The sequence below is a fragment of the Natator depressus genome, chromosome 17 (genome assembly GCF_965152275.1).
Source record: "Natator depressus isolate rNatDep1 chromosome 17, rNatDep2.hap1, whole genome shotgun sequence".
In the NCBI taxonomy this organism is placed as follows: domain Eukaryota; kingdom Metazoa; phylum Chordata; order Testudines; family Cheloniidae; genus Natator; species Natator depressus.
In genome coordinates this window covers 4,163,548-4,186,775 of record NC_134250.1, presented here as the reverse complement: position 1 = coordinate 4,186,775, position 23,228 = coordinate 4,163,548, and the positions used below count along the sequence as shown (strand labels likewise).

The window sequence follows — 23,228 nt, the reverse complement described above, 5'->3', positions numbered from 1 at the left end:
GTGTATTTTTAGGTGTGATTTTCTAGGCAAGTAGTTTTTAAGTGAGGGAGTTTCTAAACTTGGGGTATGCAAGACAAATTGGCCTCCTGAAAGGAGTCTGGACAGGTTGAGAGCCACCGATCTGCCTGACGTATCACCTGCTCTTTAAAAGGCTCCTTTTCTGGGGATCAGAATACAAAATTCTGACTTTTCCCCCCGAATTCAGGCCTGCTGAGCGTAGTGGAGCTTTCCGCACAATCCATCATTTATGAGGTGTCCATTGTGTCGTACATGGTAAGAATTTGGGGTTATTATTTACGTTCCGGCACCACCTAAAGGCCCTCCCTGAGAGTGGGGCCCCGTCATGCTGGGCGCTGACCAGCAATGCAAGACAGCCCCTGCTCTGAAGCTCTTATGGTCTGAATTGGCAGAGGAAGCCAGACAGCCAGTCATACTGAAGCGTTAGCCTTAACTACAATCAGCCCCAAACATGTCCCACATCTGTCTCCTGGGCCCAGCTTCCACACTGTCACCCCATGTGCCCAGACCTGTCCCTGTCTCCTGCTCCCAGCCTGTCAATCCATAATACCCTGCAGTCTGGGGTTTAGAGAGACGTTATCTGCACTCCCGAGCCGTCAGGTAGGCCAGTGTTATCCCTTATTTACAGATGGGAAAACTGAAGCTGGGAGGTGAAGTGACTTGCCCAAGGTCACAGATGGGAATCGGGGTCAGAGGCAGGATGAGAACCTCCGCTTTCGTGGCTACCTGCCCTTGCGCCAGTTACACCTGGCTGTTGCCCCTCCCTCTGCCCGACCTAAAGTTTTACCTCATGCTCTGCAGAGCTCCGTCCACATTCACCTTCATTAGCTCACGGGCCGCCTCCTAGCAATTGTCTCGGCTGGAGGTGTTTGTAACACTTGTCCCCCTGGGTCGCCCATGACGTCCCCTCCCCAGACCAACGTGTGTCAGTGCTTTGGGATTTCAGATTCACTATGGACTCAGCATAGCCGTCAGCGTTCAGGTGGGGAACGCGCTGGGTGCTGGGAACCCAGAGGAGGCCAAGAGATCTTCCATCACCAGCATTCTGTGCACAGGTGCGTGACTCTTAGGGTGACCAGATGTCCCAATTTTATAGGGACAGTCCCGATACTTGGGGCTTTTTCTTATATAGGGTCCCCACAACCCTGTCCTGATTTTTCACACTTGCTGTCTGGTCAGCCTAGTGACTCTGCATTGGCTCCATCCCTCCTGGGTGGTCAGTCTGTATGCTACAGTGCCAGTCAAAGCGAGATGCTCATGGCTCTGCCTAGTGCTGGGCATAGCAAGGGCAGCTGGTTTTGCAAGCTTCTTACACTGATCTTTGCCAGTTGCACCTCAGTTCTCCCCTGCAGTATCCTATTGTTTCCAGCCCTAGGACTCAGCCGGATTGCCTGCAGTTATTTAGTGATATGGGCACCTAGGGACCAGGGTGACAGCCCCAGTTTTGTTTACACTTGTGGCCTGAGGCAGGTTGCTCAGGCCCTGACAGGAACTGGATTTCACGTAGTCGTCAGCTTGTGGTTGCTCTGCCCGACTGACTCCTGACTCTGCTTTTCAGGGTTTCTTTGCCTGGTGGTGGACGTCATATTAGCAGCCACAAAGGATGTGCTGGGATACATTTTTACCAGTGACAGGTGAGTTGCTCTGATTCGGTACTACAGTCTTTCACAACAAAGATTACAAGTTACTATTAAAGACTGAGCCAAGGGAAGAATTGTTTGGGGGCTTAGGAGAGCCTGCTCCCAAGCCCACTGAAGTCAGGGGAAAGGTTCCCAGTGACTGCAGGGGACCTTAACGCATGGGGTGGACCCACTTGCCTTCTCCTACGCTCCGGCTCATGCATCATCTGAGTACAAAGCAGGGATCTCGCTGGAAAAACTATGCTGCATCTGAGCTGGGCTTCACTCGAAGGAGAGAGCACCTTGGTGTATGTTCCTCTTTATTTGGATCAGAGCAAATTTTGTTTCGGAAGACATCAGCTGATCAAGTCACGGGGAAAGCCTGCTGCAAAAAGCTTAGTTAGCAGGGCGGTACAGATGCCTCCCGGCCCAACAGACTTTTCCTGATCACATCCGAAGACACCCGAAACCCTCAATCGCTGGTTAAAGACCAGCCAGCCGAGAGCGAAGAGTGATTGATGAGGTGCTGACTTTTCCCAGTGCGGCAGCAGAAATGGGGGTCAAGACTTCCTGTAACTCAGTTCAGTCCCAGCCTGCGGCATGGCCCTGTAGTACTGTTGTGCTCGGTCGCACTGTAAAGCGTGTGCTGTGAGCAAGTCTCTCTCCAGGCACGTTTGTGCAAGTCTGCGAGGGTCAGCAGGTTGTACAGAATGCAGCGACGTGTTCGGGGCATGAGCTAGTTTAGCTGTGACAGATGCACTTTCTGAGCCTGACTGCCTCCTCCATTCCTTAAACAGAGAGATCATCGCCCTGGTGGCTTGGGTCATACCAGTGTACATGGCCGTCCACGTGTTCGAAGCTGGCTGTGTAAGTACCTCAGGGAATTCACCGTGCTGCTGCATTTGCTCTCAGACGTTGTTTCCGATGCTGGTGGAATTCGGCTCCAGGTTGATCAAGGAGAGAGTCCAGAGTTATCCCCATGGCTAAGAGCCTGGGTAATGTCTGCCTCCAAGATCACAGGCCCTAGGGAAGGACTCAGAGGAACGAATACGTCCGATGTAATGGGGAAACTGGCCAAAAGGAAAATCCTTTAATAGCAGGGCTAATAGTCAATGCATGGTGCATTCAGATGGAAGGGAGGGGGTAGGTATGGGGAAAGGAAAGGAAACGAATGCAGGAAACATTCCCTACCTGTGGGCCTACAGGAATTACTGTGTGGCTCATCTGTGAGCAGGAGACAGAGCAATGAGTACAGAAGAGAGACAAACAGTGGTCATTTGCCAGGGGCTGTATTGAAGAAAGCAGGTTCTCCTGGAGCAAGGCTCTTATACAAGCTTCCAGGGGTTACCAGCTGCCTGGCTGAAACCAGCCGTGAAGCGAGAGCTCAGCTGTGGGGAGGGTGTCCCCCCGGGGGTTCGATAGAGGTCAGCAAGGGGAAGTAAAGCAACCAGTATGCGTGGGCAGTGCTGCAGCCAGCACCGAGCCTAGGGGACTTACTGCAACCAGCGCACATCCTTCAGTGTCATCTTGTCCTCCCCCCTCGCAGTGCGTAACCAGTGGAGTGCTAAGAGGCACAGGGAAGCAGAAGATCGGCGCGATCTTGAATACAGTTGGCTACTATGCCGTGGGCCTGCCGTTGGGAAGCGTGCTGCTGTTCGTGGCCAGGATTGGAATGATAGGTACAAACATCAGAAGGGTGGGGAAAGGGAAGTGACCCTTTAGCCCTGGAAATACCAGCACCCAAATCCCAGGACAAAACGAGCCCAGCACCAGATGTTCTAGGTTAGACTCCATTGGTCGTGTCTCGGGAACAGGGCTAAATTGTTGCCCTACCTTTGGCTGTGCCTCTTGGCTGCCTTTTTTTTTTTTTTTTTTTTAAACCCAAGGCATAAAAACTTTAGTGCCTTTAAAATGGGCCTAAAGGTTACTCAGTCCTTGTGCTGGCTGGTGTTGGGAGAGGGGTGGGGTCGGAGGCTGGGGGTGGGTTTCGAGGGAGTGGGTTTTGGATGTTGCTCCTGTTTGGTGCATACTAAACACAGCTGAAATTTGCTTTAGAAGCCGGGTTCTCGTAGATTCCAAAGCCAGAAGGGACCCCAGTGATCTGTCCCTTCGCCCCTCCTTGAAACAGCCCAAATTCCATCTAGCCTCCAGCCCTCCCTAAAAACCCAGTCCCTCACAGCCCACATCTTGCCCCCCAGCCTCCCAGAATAGTTCCATCGCTCCCTGCACAGCCCAAGAAAAATTTCATCTTCCATCCCCCCAAAATGCATCTCTTTTTCTTCCCCCCGAGGGGTGCTGGGAGACATTGAACCAAACTGCAACCTTGTATATAATGAAACCACTTCAAGCCAGGGAGTGCAGCAGCACCCCTCACACCGTTAGTTCCAGCACCTACATCCCCTCTCCACCCCCAACCCAACCTCGGCTTCAATACCAATGTCCTCTCCAGCTCTCCCCACCCGCATTCCATCGCCCACCACCATATTCATCTACACCCTGGGTGGCTAACACCCCCTTTCCCTTCTTACCTGGGCTGAGGGAGTCTGGCAGAAACAGGAGATCCCTTAGGCTGCTGAGGGCTGCTCTGGGCCTCTCCCTGGCTGGGTTGAGTGTAGAGGGTTCCTTTGGGCCTGGATCTTCCAGCTTCCCTTGGGAGTCCCTCCTAGGTTTGGGGAGGAGCCACCTGAGAAGGCAGGTGTAGTATTAAGGACCCTGACTGTACTGTGCAGCAGTGGCCACTAGGTGGCAGCGTTGCGCAGCTCCCCCCCGCAAGGTACAGCCTGGCGCCTCGAGGCCAAGCCCATGGTAGGAGCGCACCTGCCACAAGGAGCAATTCCCCAGTTCCCTGGTGGCCCTGTCCTGGGCGCTGGGCACTCGTGTTCTGGCCCACGATGGGCGTGTATAGGCAGCAAAGCACTGGGAGACACAGGCTTGCGGGGCCAGGAGGAGATTCCCTCTTAAGTGTTTCTGTAGCACCGGCCGCCCTAGCTTCATCTGGGTACCAAGTTCATCTGTTAACACCAGCGTTCCCTCTACCAGGCCTCTGGGTCGGCTTGCTGATCAGCGCCTTTATCCCAGCCAGCTGCTCTGTCATCTACATTGGGCGGATGAACTGGAAAAGGGCCTCCGAGGAGGTAACCAGCTTTACTTGAGCGTATTGCAGGTTGTATTTGGCACGCATGCAAGTGGGGGGGACAGGGGGTGATGGCGCAGACCTATTAGTGAAACATCTTAGGGTCCCTGAATAGCCATGACTTAGCAGCAGTGGGCCCAATGCAGACATTGGGTGAGGTTTCCTGCCGTTATGCCGCCATATTGGCCATATCCATGTTAAAAATCACAATGACCTGGCTAACACTCGTCACCATATTTATCCCTCTTGAATAATCAATAATCAGTTACTCCTTTAGGGGCCTCCCAGTCACGCTTCTTTGAGCATTAGCCACAAGTGGTGTCGCCCTGTTCCCATGGCAGGGAGCCAGCTGGCCATGGCGTTAAAGGCGAAAGGGAAGGAAGGCCTCGTCCCTGCCCTGTTCTGAGTTCCACGGAGCTCCTGTAATCTTTGCTGCAAGCCTGAGCGAACACAGCCCAGCAAAAGGTGCCAGACCCCACACTGCTGAGTGCTTCTATGTTGCAGGAGAAGGCTGGACAGCACCATGAAAACTGATTTTTAGCTATTTTGGCTTAATGCAAGGGGTTTGTATAGCCAGCGATTCTATTAATGATTTGGGCTCCTGCTAGTTTTTCATATATAGTTAAAAGCAGTTCAGGTCACCTATTACTCATTGGGTCCTTGCGGGGTTTTAATGCCAACCCTGGATAGAGAGCTCAAGAGCAAACCAGTCTGGATAGAATCATAGAATATCAGGGTTGGAAGGGACCTCAGGCGGTCATCTAGTCCAACCCCCTGCTCAAAGCAGGACCGATCGCCAATTAAATCATCCCAGCCAGGGCTTTGTCAAGCCTGACCTTAAAAACTTCTAAGGAAGGAGATTCCACCACCTCCCTAGGTAACGCATTCCAGTGTTTCACCACCCTCCTAGTGAAAAAGTTTCTCTTAATATCCAACCTAAATCTCCCCCACTGCAACTTGAGACCATTACTCCTTGTTCTGTCATCTGCTCAACCACTGAGAACAGTCTAGAGCCATCCTCTTTGGAACCCCCTTTCAGGTAGTTGAAAGCAGCTATCAAATCCCCCCTCATTCTTCTTTTCCGTAGACTAAACATCCCCAGTTCCCTCAGCCTCTCCTCATAACTCATGTGTTCCAGTCCCCTAATCATTTTTGTTGCCCTCCGCTGGACTCTTTCCAATTTTTCCACATCCTTCTTGTAGTGTGGGGCCCAAAACTGGACACAGTACTCCAGATGAGGCCTCACCAGTGTCGAATAGAGGGGAACGATCACGTCCCTCGATCTGCTGGCAATGCCCCTACTTATACATCCCAAAATGCCATTGGTCTTCTTGGCAACAAGGGCACACTGTTGACTCATATCCAGCTTCTCGTCCAGTGTAACCCCTAGGTCCTTTTCTGGAGAACTGCTGCCGAGCCATTTGGTCCCTAGTCTGTAGCGGTGCATGGGATTCTTCTGTCCTAAGTGCAGGACTCTGCACTTGTCCTTGTTGAACCTCATCAGATTTCTTTTGGCCCAATCCTCCAATTTGTCTAGGTCCCTCTGTATCCTATCCCTACCCTGCAGCATATCTACCTCTCCTCCCAGTTTAGTAGCATCTGCAAACTTGCTGAGGGTGCAACCCATACCATCCTCCAGATCATTTATGAAGATATTGAACAAAACCGGCCCCATGACCTACCCTTGGGGCACTCCACTTGATACCGGCTGCTAACTAGACATGGAGCCATTGATCACTACCCTTTGAGCCCGACAATCTAGCCAGCTTTCTATCCACCTAATAGTCCATTCATCCAGCCCATACTTCTTTAACTTGCTGACAAGAATACTGTGGGAGACAGTGTCAAAAGCTTTGCTAAAGTCAAGGAACAACACGTCCACTGCTTTCCCTTCATCCACAAAACACACACAACCTAAACCTCTCAGCCCTTGGATACTTTTTGGGCTGTCATTGCTCTCGGGGTTCTTTCTTTAGTCACAACCTCCATGCCAGCAAAAGCTCCATATTCATGTAACACAAATCTCATGGCTGGGCAGTGATATCTCCTGTGAGACAAACTATATCTGAAATGTGATAGTAAAACTTGCTTTGTAAGAGAAATATATTTTCCCTTCTGACCTGCTGCATACAACAGTGATCATCTGAGTACAGTGTGTTTATGTTCCTAGGCTCAGCAACGGGCAGGTGTGAGACAGTTTGCTGGCGAGGATTTGAACTCAGCTCCTATCTCATACATGATGGCTCTCCCCTCTGGTAGGGAACAGGTTTGATTTATTAATGGCCTAATTGTGTGACCTGCAGATGTTTAGGTAGCACATATATGACCCGAGTAACTGAAGTGTTGGCCAGCGGGTAGCTAACTAAAACCACTACCGTTCTTGGCAAGTGTGTTGGGCAGTGTGTATGCACGTGCCTAAGCAGTTTGGGGGAAGTGGAGTTTAATTGCATTGATTATATAACATGTAAAGAAGCGTTACCATGCTCTGCACTAGTTACAGTGCAAGCCACACTAGGGCTCGTGTTAGGAAAGGAACCCTCGAGTCCCAGTGTGGAAACCTGACATACCTGCAGGGAAACGAAGGGTGTTATGCCGCACAGCTCTGGGCTGAGTGGACTCTCGCCCTTGCTGGTCTAGAGTTGCTGTCTCTCACCCCATGAAGATCTAGGCTGCTCAACAAGTGGAATTTCTAGGCCGCAGGAGGCTGAGCCCAGAGTTGGGCCTCCCGTCGTGCAGCTGGGAGGGTGGAGCCTGTTCCGTCGGCAGCTGGCCTGCAATCCAGTTTATTTTAAAACAATAAATGGGGTTTAAAGAGCAGAGTGCGCAAAACCCCTCCTACTTCTAATAAGCGCTTGGTCTGCTCAGCTCTATTTTCCTTTGCACCCTGCACTGAAGGGCAGGCACAGGGCTCTTCCTGCAAGCTTGGGAGAGGAGGGGAAAACACCAGCTATAAGCATGGGAATTGAGGCATAAAGAAAGCAGAAGAGGAGGGGATCAGCGGGGTTGTAAGGGCTGCAGAAGGCTTTGTTCCCCCCCACCCCCCTTCCCAAGAGGAAAAACAAGCATGTGGTGAAGTAGTATAAGTTCAGTACTCCCAGAGAGAGTTGGCAAGGAACTCTTCAGCATTGGGCCAGGGCTCAATTTAATTTGTGAAGCCTCTGCTGGCTATCCTAGTGCTGCCAGCTGCAAACTCAGTTCTGCAGCCTGAGCAGCCCTGCAGCACCACTGCCCCTCCACCCCCCCTTGTTGTGTTGCAGTGGAAGCAGAAGCCCCGAACGGCGTCGTTCTGACGCGCATCACTAAGAACGAGGGTCAGACGTACCAGCTAACGCTCCAGGAAGCCACGCCTGCCCTTTCCACGGTTGGTGAAATGCTGTCTGTGAAGCAGCTGATCATACGGCGTGGGCTGGCTGTCACTGCAGCTATTGCTGTACTCGCAGTAGGCATGCTAATTAGGGCCATGACTACCCCTCACTAGCGTCACGCCAGCGACCAGCCAGGGGTGTGGAGAAAGGGAAGGAGACCCCCTGGCTCACTAGGTAGCTGAAACATGGACCCAGCTACAGAAGACTAACACTCCACAGGTCCTGCTGTCACAGCAAGGGCAAAGAGTCCACTTTATCAGAAGACTAGAGGTGACCAGCGCTATGAGTTGCTCTACACGGTGTCCTTGGAAATGGCTAAAGGCTGCTACGGGAATCTCATCCCACAGCTGGCTGAATAGGCTGGAAATACTTTGGAGGACTGCCCTCTCTACCTGCAACAGCTTTTCAGTTGCAAGCACTGATAACTTATCACCACAGTGAACTTCTATTGCTTTTAATCTGCTAGCAGCAGCGACAGCTTGTGTGTGTACAGGACTGCTGGCATGGTGATTCAATGGCCTTTAATGATGAATAAATCTCTCAAGCTGCCCATTAGGGTATTGCAATAGCTCCTCTGGTTTGAAATTCATATTCGTGTTTGGCTGCCATGGCAGAAGACAGTCACTGAGCTCGAGTTAGCTGTGAACCTCTTCAGAGCATATTCTCCATCTCCGCTCTCAACAGTGGTGTACCTGCTTTAGATGCTTGCTGCCTTAAAGGACGGCTCCATAGGGGGAGAGCTGAAGGAACAGCTTTCCAAAGGAGTTTGCATTAGCATCAAATCATTTGACACAGGAACACTATGTGCAGATCTCATTCTTCCTTACCTCACTGCCTATCTGTGGGTGGCACATAATACTTGTAGCTCTAGCATGAAGCTTCCGGTATAGTTTTGCTGGCTCCCTCCCTAACCTGTAGACATGTACACCACAGCACCAGGCTATACTGACGACAGACAGAAGCATGAAAGGTTTACATCTGTAATAGCTTACCACTCAGAGCACTGTTCACCAAGAGGTCAAAGGCCTTTTTCTGGGGGGGAAATATTCCCAGTTTACAAATGGGGGAAGTCAAGTGAAGAGACTTGCCTGGGATCACACAGTGAATCGGTGGCAGAACTGCATATAAACCTGGTTTCCTGACTCCCTCTCAAGTACTTATCTATATTGCCTCCTCTACTGAACCAACAAAGCTCAATTCATTCTTGTTTGTCAGGCAGTGTTTATTTAGTACATTCAAAATATATACATATTTAACTAAACATCATACATTTATATCTACTGAACAAAAGGCAAATCATTTTTCAATATAAATTCTTTAGTTAAATTTAATAGTATATCAAGTTGTTTATTTTCCTTATTGTTTAAAAATATTTGTTTTAAAAAGCTGGAACCTCTTCTAGTGCTTAAGTTTATCCAGTATTGTCCCCTTCAGCTGAAATACGTCCCCTGTTAATTAACTGATGCCTTCCTAGGATTAGGTATACTTCACTTGGAAGTATGTTCTGGTTTCTCTCCAGCAGCAAATGGAAATATGCCACAAGTGAGTTCTCTTAATTCCTAATGCTCTAAACACTGCACCTGAATGACAGAATGCAAGCCTGGCAGATAGGAGCACAGGTGACTGCAGCATTATGAGAGAGAGATCCTGCAACCCTCTAGCAGCTGTTGCAGGTCCTTCACTTTGGAAGCTGCAGCCAGTTGAATGTGCAGTCAGATTAAATCACAGGCCTAATGAGTGGACAATCTTTTTTTTCTGGGGGAGATTCTAAGGACACATGTCCTGGGTTAGAATGTGAGCAGCAGCCTCAATGTACATTTAGTCAGATTTTACTAATACTCAAGACCAATTCTGTCTCCACCACCCCAGAAAGGAAGAGATACCACACTAATTACGAGGTGTGGAAGATAGTTACTACAACCCTAGGAAGGTACCAGAAAAGGAAAGAACTGTAAAGGAAAACGTCTCTGCCCATTAAGATGTAAAAAGGCTACTTCTGTTTTATTTTGGGCTTTTACTCTTTACATTAAGTGGATCAGGTCTTCCCTCTTTTTGGAGGACTCTGGAAGAATCATTGGAGGAACTGAACTGTGATGGCTCACAGACTGAAATGTAAGCCCAAGTTCTAGTTCTCCAGCAAAGGTGATAGTCCTGAGAAGACATACGCAGACCGCCTCTGACGTGGTCTGTATACAGCATGGAGCAGCAGCGGCGGGTGCTGCTGCTTCCTGCTTTGCAGTTCTCTTCTAACTCACTGCTGGTTGCATGACCAATACTTTACGCCCACTGCTGCATTAATCCCTTTATTGACGCATGGCTTTTCAAATCACATGAAGTGCCAGCCCAAGCAGTTACTAGCTAGTGCATTCTTACTTTACTTCTCATTGTTTTGTGCACTTAACATTTCATAGAAAAAAAGTAAAACTCTTAAGCAGAAAAAAGTCATTACATAAAGTGTGCGGTCAGGATACAAGTACTGCGGCTTGGTTATAGCAGGTCAGGTCACTTCTTTTCTTCAGGAGTAGGCCACCTGTGAAGGCAAAGAAAGATATTGTATAACTTCAGCAAAGAGATGGAATAAATTCCAACTCCTAGATATTAACAAAGGTGGGTGCGCATTCCCCACTTGAACAGACTCTAGATCCAATAGACACTGCTTTTCCTGGCCCACTTGCCATTCTCTTATTCCCTATTATCATGCCCCTTTTGACTCTTACTTCGAGTACTGTATAGAATCCACAGCCTAGATGCTGCATGCAAGAGAAGAATCATCCCTTCACAACCCCCATGTGACCAGGCTGTAAGGGTAAAGAGTCAAAGTGATGGACGGAAGCAAAGCCTGCATCACTCCAGGCTGTACCCAGATCCGCCACTCTGAAAGATTCCCCCCTCTACAAGCGGGGTCTGTAATATGCCACACAAGGAAAGTCCTATCTTGCTTCAGCAGGACTAGCAGGGCTTTGAAACCTGCTGCTCCTCAGCAATGACTGAGCCAGCACAGTGTCTGCACTGCCAAGGCACCGCACAGGGCTGTTCTCTTCAGCACAGGTCACTGATTTTGGGAAAACCCCAATGCTTTTAAAAATGCCTCTAGTCACCCTCTTCACTGAGAAGGCACGTAATGAGGTGTGGGGAGATGGCAGAACAAGGCCTTATTTTAAAGAGAGTTAGTCACAAGACTGGCACAATAGTTTAAGAGGGAACTCATCCCATAGTGCATGGTAACAAAGAATTCGGGAAGGGACAGAAAACTGTGTGTTTCAGGGCTCATCAAGCCAATCTCTGACGAGTGGAGACCTAATGGTGGGCAACGATTAGCCTGCAATTGCCTGATGTGGGGATCTTGCACCTCTGGCTGGCCACTGTCAGACAGGATATTGCACTAGAGGGACAGTGGATGTGATCCCCAATGGCGATTGCAATTCAACCAGTCTTTACTGACATGCTGATCTACAATTACCATTCCCTTCTGTCCCCAAGTCCACCCATGCTGTGGCAGGAAAGATTCACAAGTTAGAGTTGACATGTATGCTGTGTGGCATGACAGCACACGCAGCCCCTGGTTACCCTCACTTCCCCAAGGCAGCATGTACGGCCTGGTTTGCTGCATTACTGGAGGTTGTTCATTTGGAATTTTAAGACATTTTTCACAATGGACCGTCTTGAATCCTCCACCTGCTCCAAACTGAAAGAGTTTCATGCCATCCAGACAGCCCTGCTCCCCCTCTCCAGAGCTCAACAGCACCTCTGGGAGGCAGGGAAGTATCCCCACATCCAGAGGGGGTGTCTGCAGCAGAGCCAAGAGCCAACCTTCCCCTCTCAGCCCAGTCCTGCCACAGTATCCCTGTAAGTAATGCGCAGCTGCAAATGCTACATATTCAGTTCGTTAGCCAGGTAGCCAACCTACTCCCAAAGAAAGCTCTAATGCCTAAAGAGTTGTGGAAGCAGCTCATGCAGCCCTTGCAGATCCCAACCAGCCATGTCCCAACCCCTGTTCTTCAGGAGGAGGGCTCAGTTTCTCACACATTACCCATCAAATTAGAGCAATAATGGCCTAGCAGACTCAGAGGGCTTACCCAAGAATCAGCTCAGCCCTGTTACCCGTCTGGATCCTGCTAGCATAAGTGAGAGAGAAGCAGATTTGAGTGCTTCTGGCTGGCCCTGCTTTCACACAGATCTCAGCTCAAAAGTTACAGTAGACCAGCTTCTAGGAGAGGAGCAAGGCTGGGAAGTGGGACCTCCTGGTGCTAAATGGGCTCAGAAATAAACCCTCATTTAAAACACACAATGGTACAGAAAAACAGAGCCCCAAAGCTCACCTTTATCACCGCAGCCAGAATGGCTCCCAGCAGGGCCAGGGCAATGAGCCCCAGTCGGCCTTTTTTAAATCGCTTCAAGAAGAAGAACTTTGCCCAGTTCAGCTTCCTCTGACTGTTTGGCGGGTACCGGATTTTGTTCATACTTTCCATCGTCAGAGACTTAATTAAGCAGGAGCGGCGATGGGAGAAGGTCTCAAAGCTGTGTCTGCCGTGGTAGTTGCCCATTCCACTGTTCCCTGAATGTGTCAACACACACACTAGTTAGCATGCAGTTGGTTGGGCAAGTTAATCAGTTAGGCACATCCAGGCTAGCAGTGTGCCACATGAAAACAAAGGCACAGAATGTGCACCATAGGTGGGAATTCACTAGACAAGTTCCTTTCAAAACCCAGCTCCTCTTCAGTAACCTGCCCCCCATCAAACCTTTGGTGGGTCTAAGTCCCGTTTCCAGAGGACAGGTGTCCACATCACAACAGGACCCCTTGATGGCATTCTCAGCAGAGAGACCAAGGACTCTGGAAACTGAGTTAGCAGCTCATCCACAGAAGAGGTCATTCCAGGCCAGGGTGGAGGAACGTTGGTGCAGTGCAGGTGTATGCGCTGGAAGCTGCCTATGGGTGTGTGTCTACCTGTTCTGAGGATAAACGGGGGGAATTCAAGCCAGCACCTTTCTATGGGAACCTGCTGTCTATTTATTTTTTAAGAAGGACTAGGGGCCACCTGCTGTACAGAACTCCAAGGCTCTGATCCATCACGAGATCACTGGAAAGAACCAGTGGCTAAGATACAGAGATCAGCTCTGCACAGCACACTCATGGTTTATTACACAAAGTTCCTGTAACTCACCGACTCCACCGAAGGGCAGGTCCGGGAGAGTGTAGTGCATAATGACATCATTTGCAGTGACGCCTCCGCTGGAGGTCTCCGATATCATCCTTTTGATCAACTAATAAAACACAAAGAGACGACACAATACCAGATAACCTACCGGCTGCGTTCAGTATAAAGTTTTAGATGGATGATCAACACTGTGATAGAAACTATCTTGACAAAGAAATTTAGGGATGATGGGAACCCGCCCATCAAGTTTACTACCTGTGGCTTCAGAAATGTTCTGTTTCTCCAGCCACATTTCGTGGGCAAAAATTTTTGAGCTGGAAGTCTCCAAAACAGCACCATGTAGTGGTCATGTAGCAGCCAACACTTTCCTTGGCATCTTGTCAGATTACAGCATTGTGATGAACGTTTTAAGATCACCACTACAGAGTCAAGTTTTAGAAATGTTTAAAGGGACTAATATTTCAAAGCTAAATGCAGTGAGAATCAAAAGCTGAGAACGGGTGCATGATCAGGGTTACATCACACAGCTCTGCAATTCAGCTGCTAATTCGTCAGCCCTGACTAAGGAAGGATTGAAAAGTTCCCCTGAGAGAACCCAGAGACTGGCCAACTAGGGAAATGCCCTAAGAAGTCACCCATAAAGGATGCAGGTTTTATATGGCTATAAATGTAATAAAATCTTAGAGTGCTGAATTAGCAGCTGTATTCCAAGGGCTGGCAAGCAGGCTAACTAGGGCCAAGTGTCACAATGAAGAAGTTGGTGCTGACTGCACAAGATCCTTCCATGCTCAGACTTTGAGATGCCTGATAACTGTCTTTTCCAGGAGGAGCTACCCTTTGTACAGAGTCTTAATACTCTGCATTAAGAGAGTTCTTTCCTGTTTTAGAACTAGGAGTTCAGATTCAAGACAACAAATTCTCTTAGCTATACGAGTACAACCCCACTGCCCTCCGTGGAACTGCACCAGCAGCTGGGTTAGAGTTAGCTTTCCTAGGCAGACACACACACACCCCTTTCCCTTTTGGTTATAATGTATTTGGCTTTATCACGTTCCCACTAGCAACAGCCGATTCAATGGTCTGTACAAGATCTGTACTAGCTACAGTCTTTGCAAGTCCGGAGGCCTCAACTTGCCAAATACTGTAATGAAAGATTACCAGCCTCTGTTACTGACTGTGTCCTTACCTGAGCTAGTATTTCAGTCTCTGCTACGTTGCCAAGCTACACATTCTTACATAACACTCAGCTGGTGGTGTACGAACAGGCCTGACCAACTTTGAGAGCCTGGTCACCCTGACCTATTATGATGAGCAGTGGAGTGGTGGGAAGCCGCCTGCCAAAATGACTCATCTATGTTGTGTTCCCACCCGGGTGTGAGGGCAAAACAGATTGATTTAAGTTACTTCCTGCCCCCAGAGTTCCAGAAGCTTTGGTAATATCTGATTCCACTGGACCCAAGAGCTGGGGTTTAACATGAGCGAAAGCCAAATGCACTCAATGAAGCTGTGCCAAGGATGAACCTGGCTGTGTTTATAATAAACAGGGCAGAGTTGTGTGTCCAACTGCGCAGTGCAGCCCAGGACCTACCTTTTTATCATTGGAAAATAAATAAAGGGCGAGTGGCTTCTCCCGCTGATTTATGAACTGAATGGCTTCATCTGCACTCTTTATCGTCACGATGGGAAGGAGGGGGCCAAAAATCTCTTCTTTCATGATCCTGGATTCTGGGCTAACATCAGTGAGTATAGTCGGGGCTACGACAGACAGGGGAGAAAACCGAGTTAGGACATAGGGAAATAAATGCTCTGCTCAAGAAGCCCCACCTGCTCTCCTGCATCTAGCTCAGCAATGGTCAAGCACAGCTAGTTTCCCCATCTCAATTTTCAAAGAAAATAAATGCAGTTTTGTTGATCTAGTAAGGTGGGTATGCAGCCCGTAGGGCCAGCTTAGCCTTATTTCACGAGCAGTAACGCAAGGAACCTACAGGCCGGCATCCTGTAAGACACTGGCTTAAGCAAGTTAGCGTAAGTGAAGCATAGGCCTCTGACCTTTAGCACAAATAACGTGGCCAACGGTCACCCTAGATTTTGAGGAACTGGGAATAGCTTGCTTATGAGACAAGTTGACATAAGACTAAGCAACCGCAGGAATACTGAACTGATACTAAGCTTGGATATTTTTGGACAGCATTGTTGGCAGACATCTAACCACAAATTTGCTTTAGCAATAGGGATGAATATGCTAGCCTATCAGGGAAAGGCACCCCAGTATTATAAGGGTGAGGAAGCTGGATATGGACAGAGGAGGCAGAGTGTTTGTATGAACATTCAGGGTGATTCCCAGGCCTTATATAAGCAAGAACCCACGTGAAGAAGGCAGCTAGCCCTCCAGCTTTCAATCCTTTATCACCTATCTTCAAGCACTGGGGATCTGGACCATCGGACCCATTTTGCGTGCCGGAGACAGGGCTGGTCCTTTGTCTCGTCTCTGACCACCAGATCTCCAAGAAAGGGGTGTGGCTATATAAGTATGAGCATATGCTAGGCAAGAAATAACCGTTAAGATTTCTCTAATGCTCTGGTATTGCTATTTGCTTCTGTGGTTTGGAGCTTTCTTGTCTCTATTAATTGTATTAATAAAAGGTGGTAAGGTTGTGTTTTGCTCTCCAGGTGAGTGCCCTTCCCATACAGCCTGGGGTTCCCTACAAGATACTGAACTCGTCAGTTTTGACTCTGTTGTGTCTGATCCTGGGGCAAGAACCTTAGGGGACTCCTCTCCTTACCTGAGTACCAATTGGCATTTATTATAGGACCAGGCTACAGTATGCATCATTAGCAGTTAGGCCAAGTGACTTGCCCGAGGTCACACAGGAAGTCAGTGGCAGAGCTGAGAACAAACCCAGGTTTCCTGGATCCCAGTCCCATGCTTTATTCCTTTTAAAAAGGGAAGGCAATAGGCAGACCTCATGGCTGTGGTGTGGGCACCACCTGAGCACAACCAGAGGCTTTGCACCATGGTGTGACTTCCAAACTGGCACCACAAGTCTCTGTGACTTAGAAGAGATTTGTACAGATTAATAGGAGTCTGAAAGCTTGGGGCGAAGGGTGAGGGGGAAGAGACCTGAAAATGAGGAAACCGAAGCTGGTCTGTTATTCTGCCATTCACCAGTGTTTTGTTCATACTAGACTTGAGGAGAATGAATAGCCATATCAAAACACTGAAACAGCTGCCAGAAACACCTCTCCTGTAGGAACATTAGGCTGCAGTAGGAGGAGATATTCCTATGTGTTTGCTTTTTATTTTAATCCTATGCACCAACTGGATTAAACACAGGCCAAATGAGCCAGAAGTCTGACTACACATCAGCTCAGAGAGGAGAGAACACTAGCTGGGCATAAGGATCATGGTCACACCTATATGCCACCCTGTTGTCCCAAGCAAATATAGAAGGAATACCGATAAAACACGAAGCCTCCTCAGTCTCTCCTCCGTAAGCTATCTTCTGCCCTTCCAGCAGCGTCACGAGCCTTTTAAAGTGGTGCTTGTTGATGATCCTTTCATAATCTGGAGATTTTTTTATATCTTCCCCATGGAATTCCTGTAAAAAAAGAAAAAAGAAAAGGGGGTGGGGTTTAAAAATTGGACATGTTTGATCAATAATCTGGCACCTACCCGCCTAGGCCAGGGTCAGCACAGACATCAGCTGGACTACTGCAAGGCTGCAAATCCTGTCATTACTCAGATGAGGCCATTTCTCAGCCTCGGAAGTGTCTGTCATCTCCTTGAAATGTATTAGTGTGCTCTCTGCAGGTATGGATTTCCAGTTACATTTGCACAGCACAGATCTGAAACTCTACAGGCTTGGGAAAACTGAATGGATGCCAGGAAACACAAGTCGGGCCATCTGACAGAGTAAGTCCCCAGACCTGGCACTGCTAGGACAAGGGCTTTGGAGTTGTTAAGTTGTTTACAAACATTCCAAAGCACACACTTGACACCATCATGAGCCTGAAATACAGGTTCGTAATTACGGGAACTCTGGGGGCAAAACACACACAGCTACAATTACCGTGAAAGCAGCTGCAGATTTGCAAAGCAAGCGTCACTTAACACTTACCTTGAGAGTCTTCTTGATATTCTCCACTATTTTGTTCTGGATGGATTGGTCACAGAGGATGTAATCGGGGGCAATGCAGGTCTGCCCACAGTTCAAGTACTTCCCCCAAGTTACTCGTCTAAGGACGGAAGAAAAGGATTGATCTCCATTTACTAGCGTTTTACTGACAAGAGGAGCCATCTCTACATGGGGCACTACCCACGCACCACACCCACCCCGAACCATTCTGAAGTGATTACTATCTTGCTGTTCAGCTTCTCCCAGGAGCACACCTCCCTGCAGGAGGATGACTCATTGGGGGAGATAAGGGATGTTTCTTACCAGAGATTACACCCCCATGATGCTGTTTTCTAGTGATCGGCAAATAAATTTTGAAATCTAGATAAACCGAGCTCATTGGGACCCCCATTACGAGTCAGAGGATCCCCCCAGCTGATGCTGACAGGGGATTCTGAAGCCAATGCTGCATGCAGATGCTAAAACGCAATGGATCAACTGCAGCATAAACTCCAGCAATTCAAGAGCACCTGAACTCTGCAGTCTGCTGCTTTAATTAAAAATAGCCAAGAGTTAGAGCAATAGCCTTGAACAAGGTACAGTAACTATCTTTCTGTAACATTCTGCATCAGCATTGGCGATCAGTCGGTCATATCTACAGGCTGCAGCCTTCCAAAGTCTCTACCTAGCAAGACCGTTAGTACGTTTGTACGAACAGTACAGGTTTTAGTCTCATTTTACAAGATTAAACAGCATTTGTACCATGCTATGATTTTCTTGTGTTAAAGAACTCTGCGCTCTTACAATTAACACAAGCCTTGGGGCCCCCATACTAGATCCTCAAGCTCTGCTCAGGCAACTGGAGAACTGAGTTATGAGCGTACAATAGAATATGCTGCTTCTCCACAACTTTTCAATCTGAGCCATTTTCTTTTGCTGTGCTGCAAGAAAAATGTTAATACCCCAGCATCCATAGTAAGTGGAGTTACTGAATTAGGCCTCTAACAGCTGCTTTAAAGAATGCTGCCTCCTATTTTAAAACAGACCTCTCTAAATATTTGGTTTTGTACTGCTCAATAATTCACAGAGCAGGGTCCCATCAAGGCACGGCAGCTGCCATACACCAGTCTGGGGAAGCGTTCTGAGATTGCTGCTGCGGGACTCTGGACATGTGCCCTTTGTTCTAGATTCTGCAGGATGGCTGTGAAACTGAATGGGATGATACAAACAAAAATCCAAAACCACGGCCTCGATCCTGCCAGTATTGCACATGGAGCAACTTGCAAGACTGGGGTCTATTTAAATAACGAGGGGGCAGATTAAGCTAATTTTTCACCTTTTAAAGTCTCCTCTCTCGCCCAATGTGGTCAGTCAAGTATAATCAACTGTGAAAACTGCTACATCTAATTTATTTAAACTAATTAGATAAAAGCTTTTAAAAAACATTAACAGAGCCAAATATGCTAAAATAAAAGTTTCATCTTTCAGTTTCTATTTGTTAAAACTCAAACATGCAGAAGTGGGATCAAGTGGGAGCCAACCAATATCCCAAGACAGAGAGAAACCAGTGTAGGAAAGGACAGCCCGGCCATAAGACACCACCATAGTCAGGGAGGCATGTGTCCAACACTGTGAGCCACAAACATTCCTCATGGACTTCACCCCGCCCCCAGCAATTGAACCTTTAGAGGATGAGCTCACCTGCAGGCAATTTCAATATTGCAGTCCTTATCAATATAACATGGACTTTTTCCACCCAGTTCAAGAGTGACAGGGGTGAGATGCTTGGCAGCAGCTTCCATGACAATTTTGCCCACTTGGGAACTCCCGGTATAGAAGATGTGATCAAACCTCTCCTTTAGCAGCTCAGTTGTCTCCTTGACCCCTCCATTAATAACTGGGTACAGGTCCTTCAAATGCAGACAGAAATAGCAAGACGTTTGTGTAACTGACTTGACTTTGGTGCAATAAATGTCAAGAGATCTGTAACACGATATCGTTACTTTGCTGTTGCTGCATGGCAAGTTCATTGCAAATGCAGCCCCCATCCCGTTTGGACTGTTTGCTTGGAAATCTCAACACTGCAAAATGTCTCCCAGGCCTGATGTGAGTGGTTAACTCCAGATTCAGAGTCTGGCTCCTTCAAGCAAAGCACCAATTGCTTTAACAAAGCTACAGCCACCTGGGAGGCAATTATTGCCAGCACCAGGTTACAGAAGCCAAGATGGAATCAAAGCCAACAGCAGTGGTTTTTGGTACGGAAATGGCATTTGCTTCTTAGCTCTTGGACATTTTTACTGATGTGTCAGTAGAAGTCATCGGATTAAACACCACAACAACACAGCATGATGGGAAGTTTGGTTTACTTTCATGGCTTCATTATCTTTAGACAACTGTCTAAACAGGCACGACTGCAGCATCGCAGGAAATACCTGCAACAGACTGCAACTGTCTCTCCCAGGCCATCTGGCGGTGCTCATTAAAAAGAGGGCTGACTTGCTAATGCTGCCTGGGGCAGGGGGAGAATTAAGCCTCTGCTGCTGATAACCCCACTACCTAGAGTTCCTTTAGCAAGGCATGGACTACACTAAAGTGGTTACTGCCCGGCGTTCCAGCTGACGGAGCCTGTTCTCTTCTAGCCAGGGAGTGCCATCCCATCCCCATTCTTCAAAATAGCAGACACATGGAGTCAAACGTGCGGCTACTAGCAGGCATTAGTGCTTCACAACCACCACCACCAGCAGGTAGGAAACCTCATGCTGCAGGGCTTAAGCAAATCTCTAACTATTAGAGACCAGAATGAGACCTCAGGTAGGTGAAAGATTAGCACACATCTGCCTCTGGCAGGGTTCTTGCACCTCCGGAAGCATCTAGCGCTGGCCACTGTCAGACGGGATACAGAGCTAGGTGGACCTTGGGTCAGATCCAACGTGGCTAGTCCTGTGTTCCTAAGAAGGGGAAGCCTGAACTGTCTGTAAGAAAGGACACATAATGAAATGCTCCGTGGCAGCAGTCGGGGAAGAATTGCAGCATGTTAACTGGGTCGCAGACAAAACCAGGCTGAATGAGAAGCTGGTTAACAGTTCCCCTTGCAAAAGGAATAGAAAACTCTGGTTTGGTTTAATATTGTGGGAAGAAGGAATTCCCTTTTGGCAATCCACCTGCCAGCCCTGCACAGAGCTAGACAATAGAGGAGTTGGGAAATGAAAGTCTGCAAAAAGTCTGGCATTCAAGCCACCTCTTGACTCTCCCCCCCCAATACAGAACCACTTGCAGGGACCCACCCCTCACTTATCCTATTGTGCCAACTCTAGTAGGTTTCGGGATCTCAAGGCAGCTCTCCACCAAAATGAGGCTGAAGCAGTTTCCTAGCTGGGGCCAATCAAATTGGTAGTTTTTTACATCTATCCCCAGTGAGATTTTAACACTCAAACACCACAAGTCCTGTCAGGGCTAGGATATGAGAATCATTTACCTGCCTTAAAGAGGAGCACAAGCAGCGCAGCAAATCTCACCCTAAGAGGGATTGGTAGGACACATATGGGCCCAGAGGTGGATTGGCCTTTATCCTCTCATAGAGCGCTCAGAGACCCACTAGCCCCCCAGAGATGGCCAGGAACGGCCAGGTTTCTACACCCAAGTAGCTATGACTGCAGACTAAGAGTCGTTGCAACATTTTGATTCAATGTCACTAGCACTAAAGCAGCAGCTGTTCACTTTAGAAATACTGCTGCTTCCCCAACCCTGGTGCTACCAAACAGTAATGCTATCCTTCTCCAGTGCCTGAGTTAACTTGCAAAATAATCCTATTTAAACAGAGCAGGGTTTCACAATAGCTGTCAGGATGCAAAAGTGCTGGGATCCCCTTTGTGCTATAATCCTAATTGCAGCATCCTGGCTTGCAGAGTTTGGATACTTTTGGCGAGAGCAGGTTACCATTCATGACAAACTTCAGGAGGCCTGAACCTGTCATTGCTGAAGTCAATAGCAAAACTCCTATTAATTTCTAACACAGAAGCAGGACCTGAAAGGAATGATACCACACTTGTTCCCACAGAGAACCCTGTCCTTCAGAGGCAGTTCGGAACACCGAACGGAAAGGCGAATAGTCTGCTTGACTTTACAATACACTAACTGCCTGGAACATTCCCTCATGCATGAGTTCCTCATGGACACCTGCAAAGCCACCTCATTATTTTCCTTCTAATCCCTCCATAAACTCCCCTCTGTTGATCCTGTTGTTCATAATAGTCTCACTGTTGGCCTGTGCTCCCCTTCCACCCTGTCTGTTTGCTGTATCCACCTGCAAACTCTTTAGGGCAGAGACCATCTTTGTTACATGCCTGTATAGCACCTAGCAAGATAGAACTTGGATTGGCAGAGCCATGCAAATCCATGGATATCCACTCTGTCCGCGGACAATGTGTACGGATGGATGCGGATCTAAATTTTATGTCTAGAGACCTGCAAATATCCTCAGATATCCACGGATCATGTTTGCGGATCATGGATCAGATACGGATACAAAGTTTGTATCTGCGCAGGGCCCAGGCACTACAAGACAAGTGAGTAACAACTAAAAACAACAGCACTGTCAGGAGTGTTGGCTTTTACTGACCTTGTCAATGTACTGTGGGATCAGCTCAGCTACAAGCTTTGCTGTATTTTCACTTATCTCTGAAGGTTTGATCACTACAGCATTTCCTAAGAGACAAAAATCAAGACAATGTGTTGTCTGCTTGAGCCTGTAACACACTAAGGGGAGAAAGGATGACAGGAAAGGCCAACAAAACAAGGCTCAAAGATTGTACCATACCTGCTGCAATGGCCCCTATTAGAGGCTGCATAATCAAGACAAAGGGGTAGTTCCAAGCCCCAATAACCAGGACCACGCCCAGCGGTTCATGGTGGATGTAGACCTCATCCGTCAGCGTCATTATATTCTTCGAAACAGGCTTCGGGGCGGCCCACGTAGGAAGCCTGTCCACCATCAGGGCGATCTCCCCCAACACGCCCATAATCTCGAAGCTGTATGCATTGCATTCACTCTGTCACAGAGAGCAGGGTGCTCCGTCAGTGAGCGCCAGAGCAGGGGGTGCCACGTTACTGGAGAGATACCCGCAGCAAGAGGCAGGATGATGGCAAATCTAATTAGCTGAGGCTGGCGGCTGGCGCACGCACATACTGCCGGACTGCGGGGGATGCCCCCACAAGACACACGTCTACAACAGACAAGCCCCGGCTTCAGAGCCTGAGCCGGGACGCAGGCAGCGGCCCAGACCTGAAATCGCCCAGGGGGAAGAGGAGGCTGGACCGAGCCCGCAGGGAGCACGGGGGCCACAGCCACCCCCGGCCCGGCTCACCCACCTCCGACCCACCTGGGGGGGGGGGAGGGGCGGTTTTAAGCCCCGAACCCGGAGCCAGCCCGTGAGGGCACCGCGGGGGTCTTGGCACCCCCCGCCCCCGGGCAGGGGGGAGGGTCGCTCAGTGGTTTGAGCACTGGCCTGCTAAACCCAGGGTTGGGGGTTCAATCCTCGAGGGGGCCATTTAGGGCTCTGGGGCACCCATGGGGGCCTGGCCCTGCTCCGAGCAGGGGGTGGGACGGGATGACCGCCCGAGGGCCCTTCCGGCCCTGAGAGTCGGCGATCGGCGGGGCACCTTGTGCAGATCCGCGTGCAGGGCGGCGGCGATCTCCGTCTCCTTCTCCTTCACCATGCGCTCCAGGGCCCGCAGCTGCCGCAGCCGGAAGGCCCACGGGCGGCAGCGGCCCGAGCGGAACGCGGCCCGCGCGCGCGCCACCGTCTGCTCCGGCGTGTCCA

At 49.0% G+C, this 23,228-nt stretch overlaps 2 protein-coding genes across 2 annotated transcripts in view; one reads left to right on the top strand and one right to left on the bottom strand.

Annotated features, from left to right (window-relative positions):
• LOC142000446 (multidrug and toxin extrusion protein 1-like) overlaps positions 1–9,411 on the top strand; it is a 20,216-nt gene extending 10,805 nt beyond the window's left edge. The window contains exons 10-17 of the mRNA XM_074974736.1: positions 206–273; positions 965–1,073; positions 1,577–1,652; positions 2,435–2,504; positions 3,184–3,316; positions 4,677–4,771; positions 6,941–7,025; positions 8,028–9,411. Coding sequence (XP_074830837.1) covers positions 206–273; positions 965–1,073; positions 1,577–1,652; positions 2,435–2,504; positions 3,184–3,316; positions 4,677–4,771; positions 6,941–7,025; positions 8,028–8,248 — 857 coding nt within the window. The 3' untranslated portion in view covers positions 8,249–9,411. The remainder of the gene's footprint in view (positions 1–205; positions 274–964; positions 1,074–1,576; positions 1,653–2,434; positions 2,505–3,183; positions 3,317–4,676; positions 4,772–6,940; positions 7,026–8,027) is intronic.
• On the bottom strand, positions 9,341–23,228 carry ALDH3A2 (aldehyde dehydrogenase 3 family member A2). The gene is made up of 10 exons (XM_074974738.1): positions 23,068–23,228; positions 22,226–22,457; positions 22,028–22,113; positions 19,111–19,319; positions 17,413–17,530; positions 16,752–16,893; positions 14,883–15,049; positions 13,301–13,400; positions 12,455–12,690; positions 9,341–10,665 (listed from the first exon to the last, which is right to left on the bottom strand). Exons 1-10 carry the CDS (start codon positions 23,122–23,124, stop codon positions 10,651–10,653), a joined length of 1,362 nt encoding a protein of 453 aa, XP_074830839.1. The 5' UTR covers positions 23,125–23,228; the 3' UTR covers positions 9,341–10,650.